The 19,699-nt window shown below is 34.0% G+C and overlaps 1 protein-coding gene across 1 annotated transcript in view; it reads left to right on the top strand.

The window, feature by feature from the left end:
• The window catches only part of LOC124969945 (phospholipid-transporting ATPase ABCA3-like), a 161,687-nt gene that overhangs the window by 78,807 nt on the left and 63,181 nt on the right, over positions 1 to 19,699 (top strand). The window contains 4 exon segments of the mRNA XM_047532948.1: positions 5,879 to 6,033; positions 13,834 to 13,989; positions 14,342 to 14,552; positions 17,256 to 17,406. Of these exon segments, the coding sequence (XP_047388904.1) occupies positions 5,879 to 6,033; positions 13,834 to 13,989; positions 14,342 to 14,552; positions 17,256 to 17,406 (673 nt within the window).

The following is a 19,699-nucleotide window of genomic DNA, read 5'->3' as shown; positions in this document are numbered from 1 at the left end:
TCAGAGTTGCCTTGTTGCCTAAAATATGGTCTGTTTTGGAGAACATTTCATAACTAACTGAGAAGAAAGTGTGTTCAGCTGTTTGGGTATGAAATATCCTATAGGTGTCTGTTAATTCCATTTAGTTTAAAATTTTTCACATCCAAAGAGTCTTCACAGCATTTATATCTGACAGTCTATCCACTGGAGAGAGAAGAATGTTGAAATCATCCAATATTATTTAACTGGTATCTATTTGGGGATTTAACTGAGTAGTGACCATTTTGTGTTAATAGGTGCACCAAAGGGGGCATAGATATTTACTATCATTAGAGCTTCTTGTTGGATTGTTCCCATTGCCAGTATGCATTGACCATTTTTGTCTCTTCTGATGAATTTTGATTTGAAGCCTGCTTTGTTGGATATGAAAGTAACTACTCCTGCTTGTTTTCTGGCTCCATTTGTATGATATATCACTTTCCATCCTTTTAGTCTCAACCTGTACCTATCTTTGTTTATAAGTTGAGTCTCTGGCAAACAACATGTCATTGGGTCTTATTTTTAATCCATTCTTCCAGTCTCTTTTAATTGGACAGTTGAGATCACTTACAACAATGTTACGGAGAGATGTTTAGTAATTCCTGCCATTTTGACATATTTCTAATGTTTAATTTGGTCCTGTTTCTCATTTGCTTAGCTACTCTTCAATGATATTTGAAGAGCTCTGGGACTTGTTTTTTGTTTCTTCTGTGTGGGGTATTTCTTTAAGTAAGCTCTTTATTGCCAGCTTAGTAGTGAGGAATTCTTTTAGTTTCTTATATTGGAAAGTTTTCTTTTTCTTTGATTTTAAAGGATAGTTTTGCTGGATATAGCAATCTTTCTTTTTTTTTAGGTACCAGTAACTGAACACAGGTGCTTAACCACTGAGCCACATTCCCATTCCCAGTTGTTTTTTTTTTTTTTTTTTCACTTCTTATTTTGGACATGGTCTCACTAAGTTACTGAGGCTAATTTTGAACTTGTGATCCTCCTGCCTCAGCCTCCAAAGCTTCTGGGATTATAGGCATGTACCACTGCACCCAGCTGGATATAGCAATCTTGGTTGACAGTTATTTCTTTCAGGACTTGGAACACATCATTACAGGCCCTCCTGGCTTTTAGAGTTTGTGCTGAGAAACAGAAGTAGTTCTGATTGACTTGCCTTGAAATGTGACCTATCCTTTTTCTCTTGAGGCTTTTAACATTCTATACATGTTTAACATTCTATACACTTTAATTATATTGTATTGTAGAGAAGTTCTTTTTTGATTTTGTCTGTATGAATACTTCCTGTATCCAGATGCTTCCTTAATTCTTTCAGTTGTTTGTAATTGCTTCCTTAATTCATTCAGTTGTTTGTCATTGTTCTCTTAGAATTCATTGATCATTTTTATAATCGTTCCTTTTTAAAAACATTTGTATTAGTTTTTGATGAACCTTTATTTATTTATTTTCATGCAAAGCTGAGAATCAAACCCTATGCCTCATACATGCCAGGCAAGCGCTGTACCACTGAACCACAGTCCCTGCCCTTTATAATCATTCTTTTGAATTATTTATCTGATATTTCATCCACTTCAGTATCTTTGGAGTCTTTTGTTAAAGAATTGTGAACTTAAGGAGGCATCATGTTACCTTGATTTTTCTTATTCCTTGTATTCCTGTGTTGGGTTTCATGCATCTGTTGGGATGAATTTCTCTTTTCTTATATATGGGTCTTTTTAGGGTATCACCTTCTCTTACTAAAGTGTTCTAGAGTGATCTAGACTTAGATGCCTTGTACATGTAGTCTCCACATCCTTTGTGTTAATGCTTTCTGTTTTGCTATTGGAATGAATGTCTGTGAGTGGCACCTGAGGGCTTCCCCAGTTTCTATTTGGCTCTTAGTCATTAGTTTGGGGGTTTTAATCTCTTCTATCATTTGTATTAAAGTAGAGCTGAAGTTTTATTGTTAATTTGTGTGTGGAGTGTTATGCACTGTCTTTTGACTGGATTAACTTCAGGAGGAGTTTCAGCCCTGTGAAATTGTAGTGTCCCTGTAGATTTCCCAGCACCTCATAGAAAAACAAACAATAGCAATAACCAATGTAAACTATACAGAACATTAAAATAAACACCCGATGCCTGCTATGACATCTACAACACAACTTACCACAAAAACACAAATGGGGTCAGCAGTTGCCAATAGCAAAAACAGTAAATAATAAATAAATGTAGCATTAAACAGTATTAATAACTGGAACAAAACTGATGGTACAGAGAATTATAATAAACCAAAAATATAAAATATATAAACCAAATAGTTCTAAAAGGTGTTAAAAATACAGTTCTTTACCAAAAAAAAAAAAAAAAAGAAAAAAGAAATGTCATAGGAAGGTAGAAGAAAACTTAGAATGTTCAAAATATGAACAGAGAGAATACAGAAGGATGTGATTATAAAGAAGGAAGAGAAAAATAGAAAAAAAACCCCAAAAGATAGATAAAAAGAATAATAGAATATGTCTGTTAGCAGAAAAAGGAAGAGAAAGAAAAATGAGAAACAAACATAAATGAAACAGAACAAAGGTAAACCAAAAACCTTAACCCTGAAAATATAAGATCAGGAAAACTATCCTAAAAAAAACAATGTTTATGTATATTTATACATGAACACCAAAAAATGAAAGAATTATCTCCACTGAGATGGTCAAAACAGTTGACAGGAGTGGATTGTTACTACCTATGCCCCTCTGGCCTTTCTATTTTCTTGATGAGCAGTGTACTGAGTTGGGGGAGAGAGAACAGGCTGGTGGTGGTTAACCCCTTCTTTTTGTTTTGCTTGCTGAGCTGCCAGCTGGAGTGGCCTAAAACTGAAGCTGTTTGAAATAGCTGTCAGCTTCCCTTCTCACCAGTGTGAAGTAGGATGAAAGCACTGTCCATTGGAGTTTTGTCCTGACAGACCAGGGTGGGCTTTTGCAAAGTCTAAATGAAGTTCCCTTGTCTGGGGCTCAGACCTTAGGGACTTTATTGACTGGCATCTTCTCTTCAGAGATTAGATCACACCTTTAGGGCCAGGTAGATAAGTGCCTATCTCTGCTGAGAATCTGGAGCTCAGGATCCTCACAAGAATTGTACTCTCATGTCAGGGGAGCCAAACCTCCACAGGTCTCACACTCAGTGCTGCCCACAAATGTGGCCATCTCAGGCTTAGTCTCTGAGTGTATTCACCCACCTGTTAAGTTTCCCGGCCCTCTTCAGAAGTCCTGTGAGCCCCCAAACTCAAAGGAAAGTGAGTTGCACTCCCCTCCCTTTTTATGACTTGAATCTTCTTGGGTAGAATCTTCCCTGTGCTTGTTTCACTCACCTACTAAGTTTACCCTGGACCACATGATACGCTTTCCAGGACAGTGTGGCAGCGTTTTCTAGGATTTTTCCAAGCTCTTGCAGCAGCAGAATGCACCCAGCTCTCAGCTTGCCAGTGGAGAAATACAGAGCAATTTTTAAATACCAGTTCACTGTGCAGCCTCTGGATTAGCTAAGTTCAGGCTGCTTTTCTGATGTACAGGTTTTTCTGTGCCGGATCTTCCCTTTGTGTTTCTCTCTCTGTGTTACCTTCCACTCTGTGCTGAACTGCAACTGCTGCCACAGCTGACTTGGCTCTAGTGTACTCTTTTCTTGCTCTTTGTTCAAGGTACTTGAATTTCTTAGTTCCTGGAAGACTGTCTGATATTGTGTTTGCACTATCAGGGTGGGACTGCTAGACTTTTAAAAGGGGAGTCCCTCTTTCCTTTTTTGATTCATCTGAGAAGAGTACTCCAACTGCTTGGATCCCAAGCCATGGATCCTTCCTCTAAACCACCAACTTGAATCTCCTGGCCCATATCTGAAATGAGAATCTTGAAGAGAGATTTTCATGTACCTACTCATTTTATTAGCAGCATTATCCACAATTGCCAAGGTGTAGAAGCAATTCAGATTTCTATAAACAGATTTTTACATTTTGAATAAAATGTAGAATATTCATGACTTAAAATACAAGGAAATCCTGTCATGTGCTACAGCATGAATAATATTACAAGAACATTACCATATTACACCAAATAAAAAACAATTACAAAAAGAAAAATACAATATGAGCCCACTTGTCAGACATGTCTAAAGTAGCTGCATTCATAAAAAAAAGGAAGTAGAATGTTGGTTACTAGAGGCTGGAGAATATTTAAATGAGACATTATTGTTAAATTGGTATAAGTTTTTAGTTTTTCAAGGTGAAAATGTTGTAGGGGTATGTGGAGTTTTTTTTTTTTTTTTTTAGATGTTGATAAACCTTTATTTTTATTCATTCATTTTATATGCGATACTGGGGATTCAACCCAGTGCCTCACACATGCTAGGGAAGTGCTCTACCTCTGAGCCACATCCCCAGCCCTACACGGAGTTTTTGGTCCATTCTTCCTGTTTTGAGGTAGGTGAAGGGAATGCCAGCCAGCTATTGTCTTCTGCCCCAGGATGTATGTAGTAGCTTTTCCATTTGCCTTTAAAAATGCCCTCTACCTATCTACTTTTCCTCCTTTAAAGAGTTCCAAGTTAGTTGAAACAGATCTAAGACTTGCTCAGTCCTTCAGCAATCCTTAGTCAGTACAAAAAAAAATTAACACAATTCTCTTAGAATTAGGTCTCCCATGATCTTTCCAAGCAGGGAGAGCAAGAAGGAATTTAAATGACTCTGAGGATTTGTATCATGTTTCAGTCACCTTTTTCTTGATTATGTGCTTGGTTGCTGCAAACATTTTCAGGAGTTCTGAACACATTAGTATGTTTAGGGGCTGCTGGGTTCTTATTTTAGTTTTTATTTTTCTGTAGATAAACAGGTGCTTGGACTTTTTGAGCTGTCATTTCAATTCTTAAAAATGGAAGAGTTTGTGTAATAATATGAGAAAGAAAGAACCTAATGACAACAAAGTACTAAATTCTGTACACCTTTTGAACTTATTATTAATTATTAATAAAAATGAATATTTCATTAATGTTTCTACTGTGTAGCATGACAGTTTGCATTTGGCTTTTGAGAAGATAATTTCAAATCAAAATTTCTTTATGCTTATGTCATCCACATAGTTTCCAGCATCCATGTGGTATTTAATATTTACATGTTTTTTAATGTCCATGTAATTGTTAATAATCTTTCATATTCATATGCTGTAGTTATTTCCTTTTGTTGAGCATTGTCTTCTTTCAAATTAGTTATCCTTATTATAGGCATTTTTGAAAACAGTTTTCTACTTTGAAGTATATTTTAAATGTACTTTTTTAAAAAAAATTTTTGTTGTAGATGGACATAATACCTTTGTTATGCTTATTTATTATTTATATGCAGTGCTGAGGATCAAACCCAGTGCCTCGCACATGCGAGGCAAGCACTCCACTGCCCCAGCCCTAAATATACTTTTTAAAAATGTATTTTAATAGTATTTTTAAGTAGTTTAAATGGGTCAAAGGATAAATGTCACATATTCCCAATCTTTATGTTTTTTCGTAGTATCTACAAAGTACTTAATATAATTCACAAAGGTTACTATTTAAATGTAGTGTTTATATATTAGAATGTAGCAAAATTATTTTAATGTTTTCATTATCAACATATTGCATGCCCACTGTAGAAAGTTAGTATATGTAAACAAAAGAGAAAATTAAGAGAACTAATTCCATCACCCTGATTTAACTTTCTGTATTTTTCTGAACTATTCCTCTGCAGGAAATAGTGCTAATTCTCTTGAGTAATCCACAAATAGATTATGAATGTGAGGCACTAATTTGCAATGTGTTAATCATATTCTCTCAACAAAGCTTAGCTTTTTCCATGTCTTCTACATAATTCTAGGTCGTTTTCCTCCTACCAGAGGAGAAGCCCATGTTAATGGACTTGACATTTCAGATAACATGATTGAAATTCGGAAAAACTTGGGTTTCTGCCCACAGCATGACTTGTTATTTAAACACTTGACACTATCAGAACATCTTTTTTTCTACTCTGTGGTGAGTCAGAGATATATTTCATAAAACTATGATAAATTTGATTTTTTTCTTTTAATATACAGATGTATTAATTTGTTACCTAAAAACATTAAAATTATACATATTGTGATGTTTTGTTACATATATTTTGTAATGTTTAAATCAGGTTAAACATGCTTCTTTCTAGTGAAAACATTCAAAATCCTTTCTTCTAGCTTTGTAATATGTATAGTAGATTATTATCTATAGTCACCCTGCTGTACAGTAGCACACCAAAACTTATTACTCTTCTAACTGTAAGTTAGGGCTCATTGATCAGCCTCTTCCCATTCCTCCCCTTCTACTCTCCCCAGCTTCAGGTGAATAAGATCACAGGGTACTTGTTTTTCTGTGCCTGACTATGTTCACTTAGCATAATGATTTTCTTTTCTCTCCAGAAGTAATAGGACTTCTTTTTTTTTTTTAATGGTGATTGAACTCAGGGTGCTTTACCTCTGAGCTCCCCAGACCTATTTTTTATTTTGATACAGGGTCTCATTAAGTTGCTGAGGGTCTTACTAAGTTGTCAAGGCTGTTCTTGAAGTAGATTCTCCTGCCTCAGCCTCCGGAGTTGCTGGAATTACAGGAGTGCACCACCAAGCCTGGCAGAATTTTATTCTTTTTATGGCTGAGAAATAGTTCATTGTGTATTTGGGCCACATTTTTTTTTTTTATTCCTTAATTGAAGGACGCTTAGGTTGTTTGCATTTCTTGGGTGTTGTGAATACTGCTACCATAAACATGGAAGTGTAGATGTCAAACTTTTGAAAGTTAGCACACTTAACAAACACTGAAGTCAGATACAGAACAGTTTCATCACCCCAAAACACTCGCACACGCTATTTGTTTATTGTCATCCCTTTTCCCCCTGTACCCATTCATCTGTCCTTCAGCATTGCACCCAAACTCTAACAATGCAATGTCGAATGTCACATTCTAGCTTTCTCTTTCACTGCTTTATTTTGCTGTCTTTCACTGAGCAACTGCTTTTAAATTTCATACATGCTGTTATATGTATGTATGGTTTGTTTCTTTTAATTGCAGAATAGTGTTTGATATTTAGGTCTGCCAAGGTATAGCAATTTAAAGACAAATTTGAGTGATTTCTAGCTTGGTGATTATGACTAAAGTTGTTCTGTTTTTAATGTAGAACAAGTTTTTATTTTTCTCAGAATAGGATTACTGAATCATTTTTAAAGTACATGTTTAGCTTTGTAAGAAACTGCAAAATTGTTTTCTGGTGTAGGTGTTAGCATTTGCAACCCCACCAGCAATGCATGAGAATTCCAGTTGCTCCATGTTAGCCAACACCTACTATTGTTAATACTTTTAGAAACCATATGTGTGTGGTGGTACCTAATTATCATTTTAATTTACATTTAATGAATGTATAATCATGATGAATATCTCTTGTGTGCTTATTAGATGTCCCTGTATCCTCTTTTATATAATGTTTATTCATGCCTTCTGTCCATATTTAAATATGTGTTACTTATTATTGTTGAATTTCTCAGAATTTTTTAATATAGCCTGCATATATATTGCTTTTCACCTTGATTTTTATTCAGGATGAGACTCTCTAGCTTTTGATAGAATTATTTAATCAGTTCATGTATAATATTATTATTGACATAATTAAATTTGTCTGCCATATTAATTTATTTTCTGCTTTTTCCATGTCTCTTATCCTAGCTTTCACTTTACTGCTTTGTTTTGCAATAATTAGATATGTTCTAATGAAGCATTTAAATTTCATTATCAAATTTTTCACTCTTTTTTCACATATTGCCATAGTGTGAGTTTACCATGTACCTCGTGACATCAGAGGTACATTATAGTAAGTTAATTTCAGTTAGGTATTAGCTCTATTATAGCTCAGTATCCTTCTTTAGATCACTACACAGCTCCATACTTTTCTCCATATACCTTTCTTGGATATTCTTATACACATTATGTTTATAAGCATTACAAATTCAGCAATAATATAATTATTATATCGTTTTGTGTTTCAAAGCTGAGGAAAGAGAGTAAAGTCTAAATATATAAATTTTGTTATCTTAATCTTATTTCTCATTCATGCTCATCCTTTTGTTTCATTTTATTTGAGATACCTTCTGGAGTCATTTTCTCAGTATGTTACAGCTTTGCTTCTATATACCATTTTTATACTCTTACTGGCAAAATTATTGCATTTCTTAATATTACAGGAAGAAGGATTTTTTAGTTGGTGCATTTTAATTATACATAATGAGATTCATTGTGCTATATTGATATATATTCATACATGTTATGTGTGTGTGTGTGTGTGTGTGTGTGTGTGTGTGTGTGTAAATTTGGTCTGTTTCATTCTCCCATAACCCTGCTTTATCTCCCCTCCACCCCAGACCACCTTCCTGTATTCTATTTTCATGCAGTTTCATTTCTTTATTCTCTCTAGCTTTTCCACATATGAGTTTAGACTTTCTGAGTTTGTCTAATCTCACTTACCATAATGTTCTCCAGCTTCATCTGTTTTCCTGCAAATGGCATAATTTCATTCTTCTTTGTGGCTGAATAAAATTCCATTGGGTATATGTACCACACTTTCTTTATCTAGTCAGCTGTTGATGGTCATCTAGGATGGTTATATCAATACTTAGTTTGGTTCCATAATTGGCTATATCATGAATTGTGCTGCTGTAAACAGAGATATGCATGTATCACTATAGTATACTGACTTTAATTCTTCTGGATAAATACCAAGGAGTGGTAGTTCCATTCCTAGTTTTTTGAGGAATCTCTATCCTGAGCTCCATTGTGCTTTTACTAATTTATTATCCCACCAACGGTGTCTATGTATATATGTTGTTGAATACGTGCTTTGCAAATCTTTTCCCCATTTGTAACTTGTCTTTTCATTTTCTTGAGCAAAATCTTAGTGGATTCTGCTTTTGATATCTTTTCGTAAGAACTCTATGCCTGGAGTAAATGGTCTGCCTTTACTTACTCCATGTACAAACAGAGAAACAACATGTATCCCATTTGTTTACAATAAAAAAAAATGGTTAAGATGGTTTTGGGGCAGGGCCCCAAATGGCTGTAGTTAGACCCCCTTGCCCAGACTTCTGGGGGGCTTTGTTATGTTTTTAGTATGTATCCAGGACTGAGAACTGCTGATGTTATTGTTAGTCAAGGCCAGAAACACCGTGATTGAGCTTATGGACTCTAGATCATAAGCATCAACTTGTGAGTATGCCCATCCTCCCTTATGTAACCTGTTGGCAGTGTGCTTTCTTTGTTTGAGTTGTATAGAAAAATGTAAAAGGGGCCCATGAAAATGGCCTGTGGCGCTGGCTAATGGCTATGGCCACCTCCGAATAAAGGATGACCAATATTCCCACCAAAAGAAAAAAAAAAAAAAACTCTATGCCTAACCCTAATCTTGAGAACATGAAGATTTTATTCTATATTTTTTCTAGATTATTATAGTGTTATGTGTTCCATTTAGATTTAGGATCTATTTTGAGTTAGTCTTTATATAAAAGTATTAAATTTAGGTCTAGTTCATTTTTGTATTTAGATAAACTGTTCTAACACCATTATTTGAAAACAGTATTCTTTCATCTTTGGAATACTTTTTCACATCTATCAAAGATTAAATTATCTGAACTCTGTTTTCTGTTCCATTGATTTATATATCTATCCATTTTCAAATGCCACATTCTCCTGATTAACTTTACTGTCATCTTGCAAGGGGTTTATCAGTTATAATGATCCTTCAAAGAACCAACTTTTGGTTTCACTTGATTTTTCTCTACTACATTTTGGTTTTTATATCATTTATTTATGCTCGTATATTCATTCTTTCTTACTCCATTTTGGGATTTTTTTAAGATATTTTTGTTGTTTCTCAAAGTCAGAGATTCGATAATTAGATTGAGGCATTTTTTGTTTTCTAATATTAACATTTTTTGCTGTGATTTTCCCTCTAAGTACTCTAAGTACTCCTTTTCTTGCATCCCACAAATTTTGCTCTAATATGCTGAGCATATTTTCCAGTTCAAAATATTTTGTTTTTCATGAGATTTCTTTTGTGGCTGATACATGATCTATAAGTATGTTACTTAATGCCTAAGAGATGTAAAGTTGTCATTTTCTTTTTGCTATTCTTAGTTTAATCCTACTTTTTGTTAGAGATCATACGTTATGTTATTTTGATTCTATTATAGTTGTTGAGTTTTTTATATGATCCACTATATGGTCTGTATTTGTTCCACATGTACTTGAGAAAGATATGTATTCTGTTGTTTGGAATTTTCTATAACTGTCAATTAGATTCAGTAACTTGATGTTATTTTTAGTACTGTATGTTTGCTGATTTCTGTGTAATAGTTCTGTCTATTGCTAAGTGAAGTATGTTGAACTCTCTTACTATAGTTGTAAGTTTGTTAGTGTTTTTCTGTATTTTAAGTTTTGCTATTAGGTGTATGCATATTTAGGATCATGTCTTCTTTGGGAAATAATTACCAACATGCAATTTCCATATTTTATCTTTGGTAATTTTCTTTGCTCTGTACTCTACTTTATCTGATAATATAAATACTTCAGCTTTCTTTTGATTTGTGTTTGCATGGTATGTTTTCTTCATTTGATATTAAACCTACTTATTAAATTTTGACTTTCTTGTGATGATAAGAAACTCAATTATCAAGTTATGCTTTTAATCTACTCTAATAACCTTTTATTTAGTGTGTTTAGAACACTTATATTTAATTTAATTATCAATGTTTATATTTAAATCTCTCATTTTATTATTTGCTTTCTATTTTTTCCACTATTTTCTGTTGTTCTTTTTCCCCTTCTTTACCTTCTTTTGTGTTTTAGGAACATTTTAGTAATGTATTTTAATTTACCTATTATGACATTTCCTTTATATATTTTTAGTGGTTTCTGTCGAGGTTAGAAAATAAACAGCTTTTCACAATCACTTCCAATCAATATTTTCTATTTCACTTGGAATGTAGAAATCTTATCACATTGTAGTTATTTTATCCTCCTTTATGCTATAGTTTTTATTATATATTTCACCTACATATACTGAAAAACTCATCAGTGTTATATTTTTCTAAATCATCTATTCTGTTTTAAAAACTCAGTAAGTGTATTATGTTAATAGTTTATGTTGAACTTTTATCATTCATCATATTTCATATTTTCTTCTGTGTGATTTATTTTCTGTTTAAATAAATCAGTTTTTTAAAAATATCACTACTGTTGACGGTGAATTCTGTTAGTTTTTCTTTTCCTGAAAGTGTCTTTAATTCACCATCATTCTGCAAAGACATTTTTGCTTGACTTAGAAATCTGAGTTCATAGTTCTGTTCCTTCGGCATTTGAAAATTATTGTCCCACTGCTTTCTGAATGTCATGGCTTCTGAATCATTGTTCCCTGGTGGTAATTTCTTATTTGTCTCTGGATACTCCCCCAATTTTTTGAGTACTTTTCAGCAATTTGTTTATAATTTATCCAAGTGGGGATTTCTTTGGATTCATTTTGGATGGGGTTCTGTCAACTTTTTGAATCTGTAGGCTTGTGTTTGTAAAATATGAGAAGCCATTATTTCTTCAAATATTATTATTTTAGATTTGCATTCTTTATTCTTTGCTCTGGAACTTCAGTAACATGAATGTAGACCTCTTGTTCCAAAAGCTACCTGAGATTTATTTTTTTTTTCCATTATGTTTCTCTATGTTAAGGTAAGATCATTTCTTCTGATTTATCTTCAAGTTTGTAATCCTTTTCTGTATCATTTCTATTATTTTATTGAGTATATAAAATGAACTTTTTTATTTTGGTTATTGAATTTCCATTTTGAAAGTGTTTTGTTTCAAAATTTCCATTTGTTTCTTCTTTATATCTTCTATAATTTTATAATACTTTTTATGTTAGAATTTGTTTGCAAATACTCATTTGAGCATTTTCATAATTTTGCATTCATTTTCATAATTTTGCATTCATAATGTTACCGGGTTTGTGTCATTTTGTCATTTATGTCTGTTAATTATTTCTCTATGAATTGAGATTTTTGTTATTTTTGTGTACCAAATAATTTTTTTTATCCCAGGTGTTTTGAACAATTCTTCATGAGACTCTGTATCTTATTTATATACTATCTGTGAGCTGTAACTGTAATGACAGTGTTCAAAGTATTTATAGTGCTATTTCATTCTCTTCCGTGTATGTAATATCTGTTGGTTAGTCTTACACTTCAGCAGTATCTAATCAGTTTTCAAAGTTTAGTATGCTAATTAGTATTAGACCCATGTATGCAAATGCTGGAGTGAGCAGACAAGTTCATTAACAGCTTTAAAATATCATTTTCCTGCTGGGTGAGGTGGCACATGCCTGTAATCCCAGCAGCTCAGGAGGCTGAGGCAGGAGGATTGTGATTTCAAAGCCAGCCTCAGCAACTCAGCCAGACCCTGTCTCTAATTAAAATAGTAAAAAGGGCTGGGGATGTGGCTCAGTAGTTGAGAGCCCCTTGGTTCAATCCCCAGTACCAAAAATAATAATTAATAAATAAATATATATTTATATATATGTATTATTTTCCTGCTGCCTTCTTCTGTTATCGCCTCAGTACTTTCCTTTCTCATTTCTCCAGACAGAAATCCCCTTTCATAATTGTGCCACATCCAACTTGCAGGAAAGAAGATAGGAAGAGTGTGGTAAAATCAGTAATTTGTCCCTGCCTACTTGGAGACAGCTTCACTAAACTGAGATGAAGGTTCCCTCCCCTAGAATTTGACCCTAGACCTTCTTTTTGTTCTTGCCCCCTGTTCATTCCTTTAGACTAACATGTACTAGGTCACAAGAGAACAAAGAAAACATTGATTTCCCCTCTACTCCCTGAGCAAAAGGGATTACCTTTCCTTTCTCAAACTAAAATTAGAGGATTTCTTCTTAATTAATTCTTAATTCTCACTCTTTTTAGACTACAGTGCTTGCTTGTAAGCTTTGTATTGCTTTGAGTTCAGACTAAGGGATGGGGAGAGGTGGTACGTGCACATGAGTGGGTTTTGGAAGGGGACTGTTCTCCCTGAGGAGCAGTGAAGTTGGAAGGGCATATAAATCGTCTTAATCTGTCTCCTAATTTAGTCTCAGAAATAGAAAATGGTTCCATTATAGGGGGAAAATGGTAAACTCATCACTCATTCAGTGATATTTTCAATTCTGGTATTATTCATGATTAAAATGCTAACGTTTACTTTTCATAATTCTCCAGGTTTAATAATTGAATTCAGTAGTAGATAAAGAGGTGTGTAGGTTTACTACAGTATACCCTGGGAGCCAGGAGTTCATCACTTTGTTGATGAACTTCATATGTCTTTATAAGTTCTGGAAAATCTTTTTTTTTTTTTATTTTGCACTGAGGGTTGAACTCCATAGAACTACATTCCTAGGTCTTGAAAATTCTTATTTAGGGACTCTTCCTTAGATTTATATACAGAGGCAAGGAAGGAAAAAATGCTATTTTTTATTGATGTTAGGACAAGACTAGTGCCTGGTGTGGTACCTATAATTCCAGCTACTCTGGAGGCTGAAACAGGAGGATCCTGAGTTCAAGGGCAGCCTGAACAACATAGCGAAACCCTGTCTCAAAGAAAAATAAAAATGGTATAAAATGTTCCTAGGGACATATCTGCAAGAAACTTCTATAAAACTGTAAGAAAAGTTAATGATCTGAGAACTTTCTAGGATAAAATTGAATGCACAATATAAATTCTGGTTCTTCTTTTTAGATAAAAGGAATGCCACTAAAGATGCATCCTTTGGAAATTGACCATATGCTGTCTATTTTTGACCTGCTAGAAAATCGCCATGCATTTTCTCACTCACTGAGTGAAGGAGCAAAGCGCAAACTCTCTGTCATTATAGCACTTATAGGGGGCTCTAAGGTATTAAAGAAGGAAGATAAAGGGAAGGGGTCATGAGCACACAAAGTGGGAGGTAAGTGGGAGACTAAATATGTGTTCCTGCCAGCTGGCATAGAAAATCCAGCTGCATAAAACCTGAGAAATATTATGAATCTAAAAGGAAACCTCTCAATGATAATCAGAAAGGGTTTATACTATTAGCCCAGCTGTTATCTGTTGGTTTGGGATTATCATTTTTTTCCTAAAGTTTACCTCTATTTTGGTCTAGATTTTGTATCTTAACTTAAATACATTCCCCTCAAATAGTAAATAATCCCACAGGTAGCATAGCATCAGTTATCGATGATTATGGAATTGTTCTCCTGGCCTTTAGGTAGTCATTCTTGATGAACCGTCATCTGGCATGGACCCGGTCTCAAAGAGGCTCACCTGGAATCTCCTTCTGCAATATAAACACAATCGTACCATCTTAGTGACCACCCCCTACATGGATGAAGCTGACACCCTGGGTGACCGCATTGCCATCCTGGTCAGGGGGACTCTGCAGTGCTGTGGCTCTTCTGTCTTCCTGAAACAAACATATGGTCTCTGTCCATTTGATCATTCTTAGGATATTTATACCTTAATAATATTCTCACATTATTTTTATTATATTTGGTCTGTATACTCCAAATTTTAATGAACTTCTGCTGTACAAATTAAGCTTCAAATATAATTATTAAGGTCTTTTGCAATCTGAATATTCCTTACATATATTTATCACTTGTCTTCAGCACGTACTTTCAGACTCAGTAAATATTTTTATCAGCTTATAAAGGTCATGCTTATTTGTCCCTTTTTGTACCTGCTGACAGTTTGTCTCTGGAATGCAATTATGTATTTAAATAGATTTATATGACTGATGAGGAGAGAAAGTAGAGAAACCAGATATCTCTGATCTTAGTTTCTCAATTGCCAAACCACGGTCAACATCCCCATATGGCAATACTCAGTAGCACATATCTGTAATCCCAGTGACATGGGAGACTGAGGCAGGAGGATCACAAGTTTGACTTAGCAAGGCCTTGTCTCAAAAAAATCAAAGGACCAGGGATGTACCTCTGTGATATAGTAGCCCTAGGTTCAGTTCCCAGTAACAGAAAAAAAAAAAAGAAAGAAAAGCAAGAGAAAGACAAATCTCCATGATGATGAAATAACTCTAAAATGTGCTGACAGTAAGAATGTAGTAAAGAATAAAATCACAATCATATAAGTGAAAAAAAGCATTCTTGACTTTGATAAGTATACAGCTTTAAAAGGAGATAAAATTGTTATTTTAATGTATTAATGAGGGCTAAAATTATAGTAATTTGATTCTAAAATAAGATAATATGAATGTAAATGAAGATAATTAAGGATGAATTATTTTGAACATTTATTTAATATTTGAGGTTCATTCAACTTATAATCTTACATAAATTCAAAGTAACAACCTCCCCTTACAGACTACAAAACCAAGACCCAGATTTATCAAAACACTTTTCAAAAGTCAATTTAGATACTCCTTTAGTTGTTCAAAGTTTCTTATCACCTCACAGGTTTGAGTTTGAACAATTGCCTTTAAAGGGTTCCACATCCAAAACAGGGTTTATGACATCTGAATTGTGTCTGCCTAGGTTATTTAAACAGCTATGCTTTTTAAAAATAAATCATTTATAGTAATTTTGAATAGTATTCACAAATCGGTACATAGTATATAACTACACATTTTAAAAGTTGCATAATACTTGAGGGCATTGAGATCCCTTCTCATAAATGATAAATTTTAAGTCTGCTAAAACAATTTCTTACATTTTAATCAAAATCTTAGGATTTGAATTTACTTTTTTTTGGTGGGGGGGTACCTGGGATTGAACTCAAGGGCACTCCTCGACCCCTATCCACATCCCCAGGCCTATTTTGTATTTTATTTAGAGACAAGGTCTCAGTGAGTTGCTTAGCGCCTCACTTTTGCTGAGGCTGGCTTTGAACTCTCAAACCTCCTATCTCAGCCTCCCAAGCTTTACTTCTTTGATGGCATGGGAAATTCCTTGTTGGTGTCAGCATTCAGTTCTCACTAACTACCTCACCTCTCTGCAAAAGGAAGAATTTTCTATTGATCAGATTCTTGAAGAAGATGAGACAATAAAAAAGCATATTGTGTCATGATTCAAGAGAATTTTAAATTTTTGTACTAGTGATTGAATACAGGGGCATTTGATCACTGAGCCATGTCCCCAGCCCTTTTGTTATTTTATTTTGAGATAGGGTCTTGCTAAGTTGCTTAGGGCCTCACTAAGTTGCTGAGTCTGGCTTCAAACTTGCGATCCTGCTGATTCAGCTTCCTGAGTCATTGCACCACCACACCTGGCGAGAAATGACAGTTTACACATCAGTTATTTAAGTATATTTTTTAGTTGTAGGTGGACACAATACCTTTATTTTATTTTTATGTGGTGCTGAGGTTTGAACCCAGGGCCTCACATGTGCTAGGTGAGTGTACTATCACTGAGCCACATCTTCAGCCCTACACATCAATTTTTACTTAACCAAAAATAGGTTTGGTTCTCATACCTAGTAAACAATGGAAATAGCACTTCTTCTCTGATGTGAAGTACCTCAATTATAAAATGGGATTATAGTCTTCCCTTCTATAAGCAGGTTAATAAACTAGGCTAACAGCTGAGAGATCCGTGCTCAAGATCTATTATTAGCTTTTAAAGCATCTTAGTAAGAAACATCAGAGCAAATCCAGTGACCAAATTCACTTGTTATTTTCAACACACTGTATTTCAGTTTATTTCATTTGATGATTATCTATCTCCTAAGCGCTGATGAGGGGGTGAATTTTTATCTGCTATGTTCATTATTACTGTATCCCCAGGGCTTTTATTAGTGCCCAATATACAGTGGAAAACCGATAATAGCTAAATAAGTATTTATCAAGATTTTAGTTTCAAGAATGATAGGTAGCCAGATAACAAGGACCTTTCTTCATATATAGGTTGCATCACATATACATTAAATCACTAAGTCTCTAAGAAAATTTTTTCAATTAAAAAGAAAGCTATTATTTGTTCAGATTTTATTTCTTGGAATAGCATTTCTAAGCTTAGTTGTGAGCTTCCTTATAGTCATTACTTAATGTCTGCAACATACCATGTTCTCTTCCTTGTAGACCTAGATAACCTGGAGAGCCAAGTTTGGTCTTACAAGGGTATTAAAAAGTACAAGCATCTTCATTTGATCATCTAAATGGTTTATTTCAGGTGCTGGATATCACATAGTCATGCAGAGGGAACCTCTTTGTGATGTTGAAAAAATCTCAGCAATGATTCAGTCTCATGTTCCAGGCGCCGAGTTAGAGAATGATATTGGAGATGAATTATCATTTGTACTACTCAAAGAATACACACACAGGTATGGATCCAGAGAGCTCTATGGCTTTTGTGTAATCAGAAATTATTTTTAATTTTCCAGGTCTAGCAAGCTTAGTGAGTATTGTTTTTCTAACAAACCATGTTTCCAGCTGCTGTTTGCCAGGTAGAGTTAGGAAGCTCACAGTTTAAGATTTCTGTTGCTAAACAGAGGATCACCTCACAAGTTGAAGCTCAGGCTTATTTGATAATTTTCTTTCTGTTTGTTTTTGAGGGAAGAGGTTTGCAACCTAGTGGCTATAGCTTTGTGACGTTAATAAGGATTAACTAATAATGGGATGTTTCTGGTACACAAATTTTCTTCATTGTGAGTCATATCTAGGAAAATACTAAGATGATAAGAGTAAAAGTAGCTTCAATGGAAACTCTGGTGTAGATGTAACAGAAAAAACAGGAATTTTGACCTCAGCAATTAATTAAATTAGTTATAGAGACATAACAATAATTCTACCTGAGATTGCCATCCCTGCTAAGAGATATGGAAACTAAGTGTTCATTATTGCCCTTTTGGGAATGTGCCATTTTTTGAGTTCTTACCTGAAGTTATTACTATCTAGATATTCTATTTTAAACTAACCCATGAAAGAGAGAGGGGGAAAAAACGACCAGAATAAAATGGCCATAAACCATTTAAATCATTGAAATTCATCATTGTAGGGAAAAAATAAAAAGATAAGAATTGCTTGGTTATTTCTAAGACTTTGGCAGCTACACATAATTGTTAATTTGCTTTTTGCCAGGCACAATTCTCAGTACGTGACATGTATGCATTTACATTAGAAAATAAGGAAGAGAATAATACTTACAACCTCATACACCTAGATTCCTGTCCACACAGTGTGGCTAACAAAAGTGAACTTGAGATTTTTAAACAAGCTTTAAGCTGCTTCTTAAAGAAGATCAGTACATTCAATAAAACTTTAGTCACACTGATCATGAAGAAAAGGAGAAAATACACAAATTACCAAAACTGACTCAATAAGAAATACTTAATTTGAAAAGTCCTTTATTTATTAAAGAAATTAAATATCTGAATAATTAGAAACATCATGCGAAACCCTATAAATATCTACAGTTATTATGAATCAATTTTTGAAAAATCAAATTTTCTAAGTTCAGAAGGCATGGGGGTCTGAACCTGTAGTCCCAGGCTGTGGCAGAAGGATTAATTGAACCCAGATGTTCAAGACCAACTTAGGCAATATAATTAGACTCCATCACACACACAAAAAAATCTTCCCACTGAAAAAAAATGTGGTACCAGATGGTTTCAGTGATGATTCTCCTAAACATTTATTTAAAGAAGAAAAAAAAAAATACCAGTTATACAAAAATATTTTAGAAATATTTCTAGAGAAGGAAACATTTCCTCTCTTGTTTTATAAGGCCAGTATTACCCTGATACCAAAATCAGTCAAATGGCATTACAAGAATAATTTTTTAGTATTACACAATAATCTTTAACATATGAGGCCTTAAATAAAGGTGAACACCAAGTAAGCACTGTGGGAATTCTATCAGGAAAACTCAGAAAGAACAAGAAAATGATCTTAAAATATGTGAAGAGTTGTTATAGGAGGAAGGGTCAGATTAAACTGAGGGGTAAGATTAAAACCAAGAATCAAAGCAAGGTGAGGTTAGATAGAAATGAAATTCAGCCTAGAATGGAGAAAATTCAGGAGTTGGAGTTTTGAGATCACCATCTCTGTAGGCTTGATAATCCCTCATTGAGAATGAGAAATGTGTGTAAGATGTTGATTGATTTCTGTAAAAGATTTTTTTTAACCTAAAACAATATTAATTCTTCCTGATAAAACTATTCTTTAGGGACTGGGGATAGAGCTCAGTTGGTAGAGTGCTTGCCTCACATGCAGAAGGCCCTGGATTCAATCGCCAGCACCACAAAAAAAAAAAACAAAAAAACAAACAAACAAAAAAAACCACTATTTTTGGAATCCTTGATGTAAATACAACACAGTTAGCAAAAATGTTATATAATTACCGTGGCTATTTGGTTAAATTTTTTATTTAGTAGCCATTTCACCACTTCTTCCTAAAATTTGAGAACTCTTTCCATTTGGTGAAGGAGCCATATGTAAATAAAGTAAATGTTGCCAAATAGCTATAGTCTTTAACACATGTAGAAATAAACTGATTATTTTATTAGAAAAAACAAATAATTTGTATCAAATGTCCAGTTATAGTGGGGATAGATTTGCTAAGGTAAATCCTTCATCCTTCATTTGTTTCATGATAAGAATTACAGTGAAGAATAA

Source organism: Sciurus carolinensis, chromosome 18 (assembly GCF_902686445.1).
Source record: "Sciurus carolinensis chromosome 18, mSciCar1.2, whole genome shotgun sequence".
NCBI lineage: Eukaryota > Metazoa > Chordata > Mammalia > Rodentia > Sciuridae > Sciurus > Sciurus carolinensis.
This window is presented reverse-complemented; position numbering and strand designations above follow the sequence as displayed.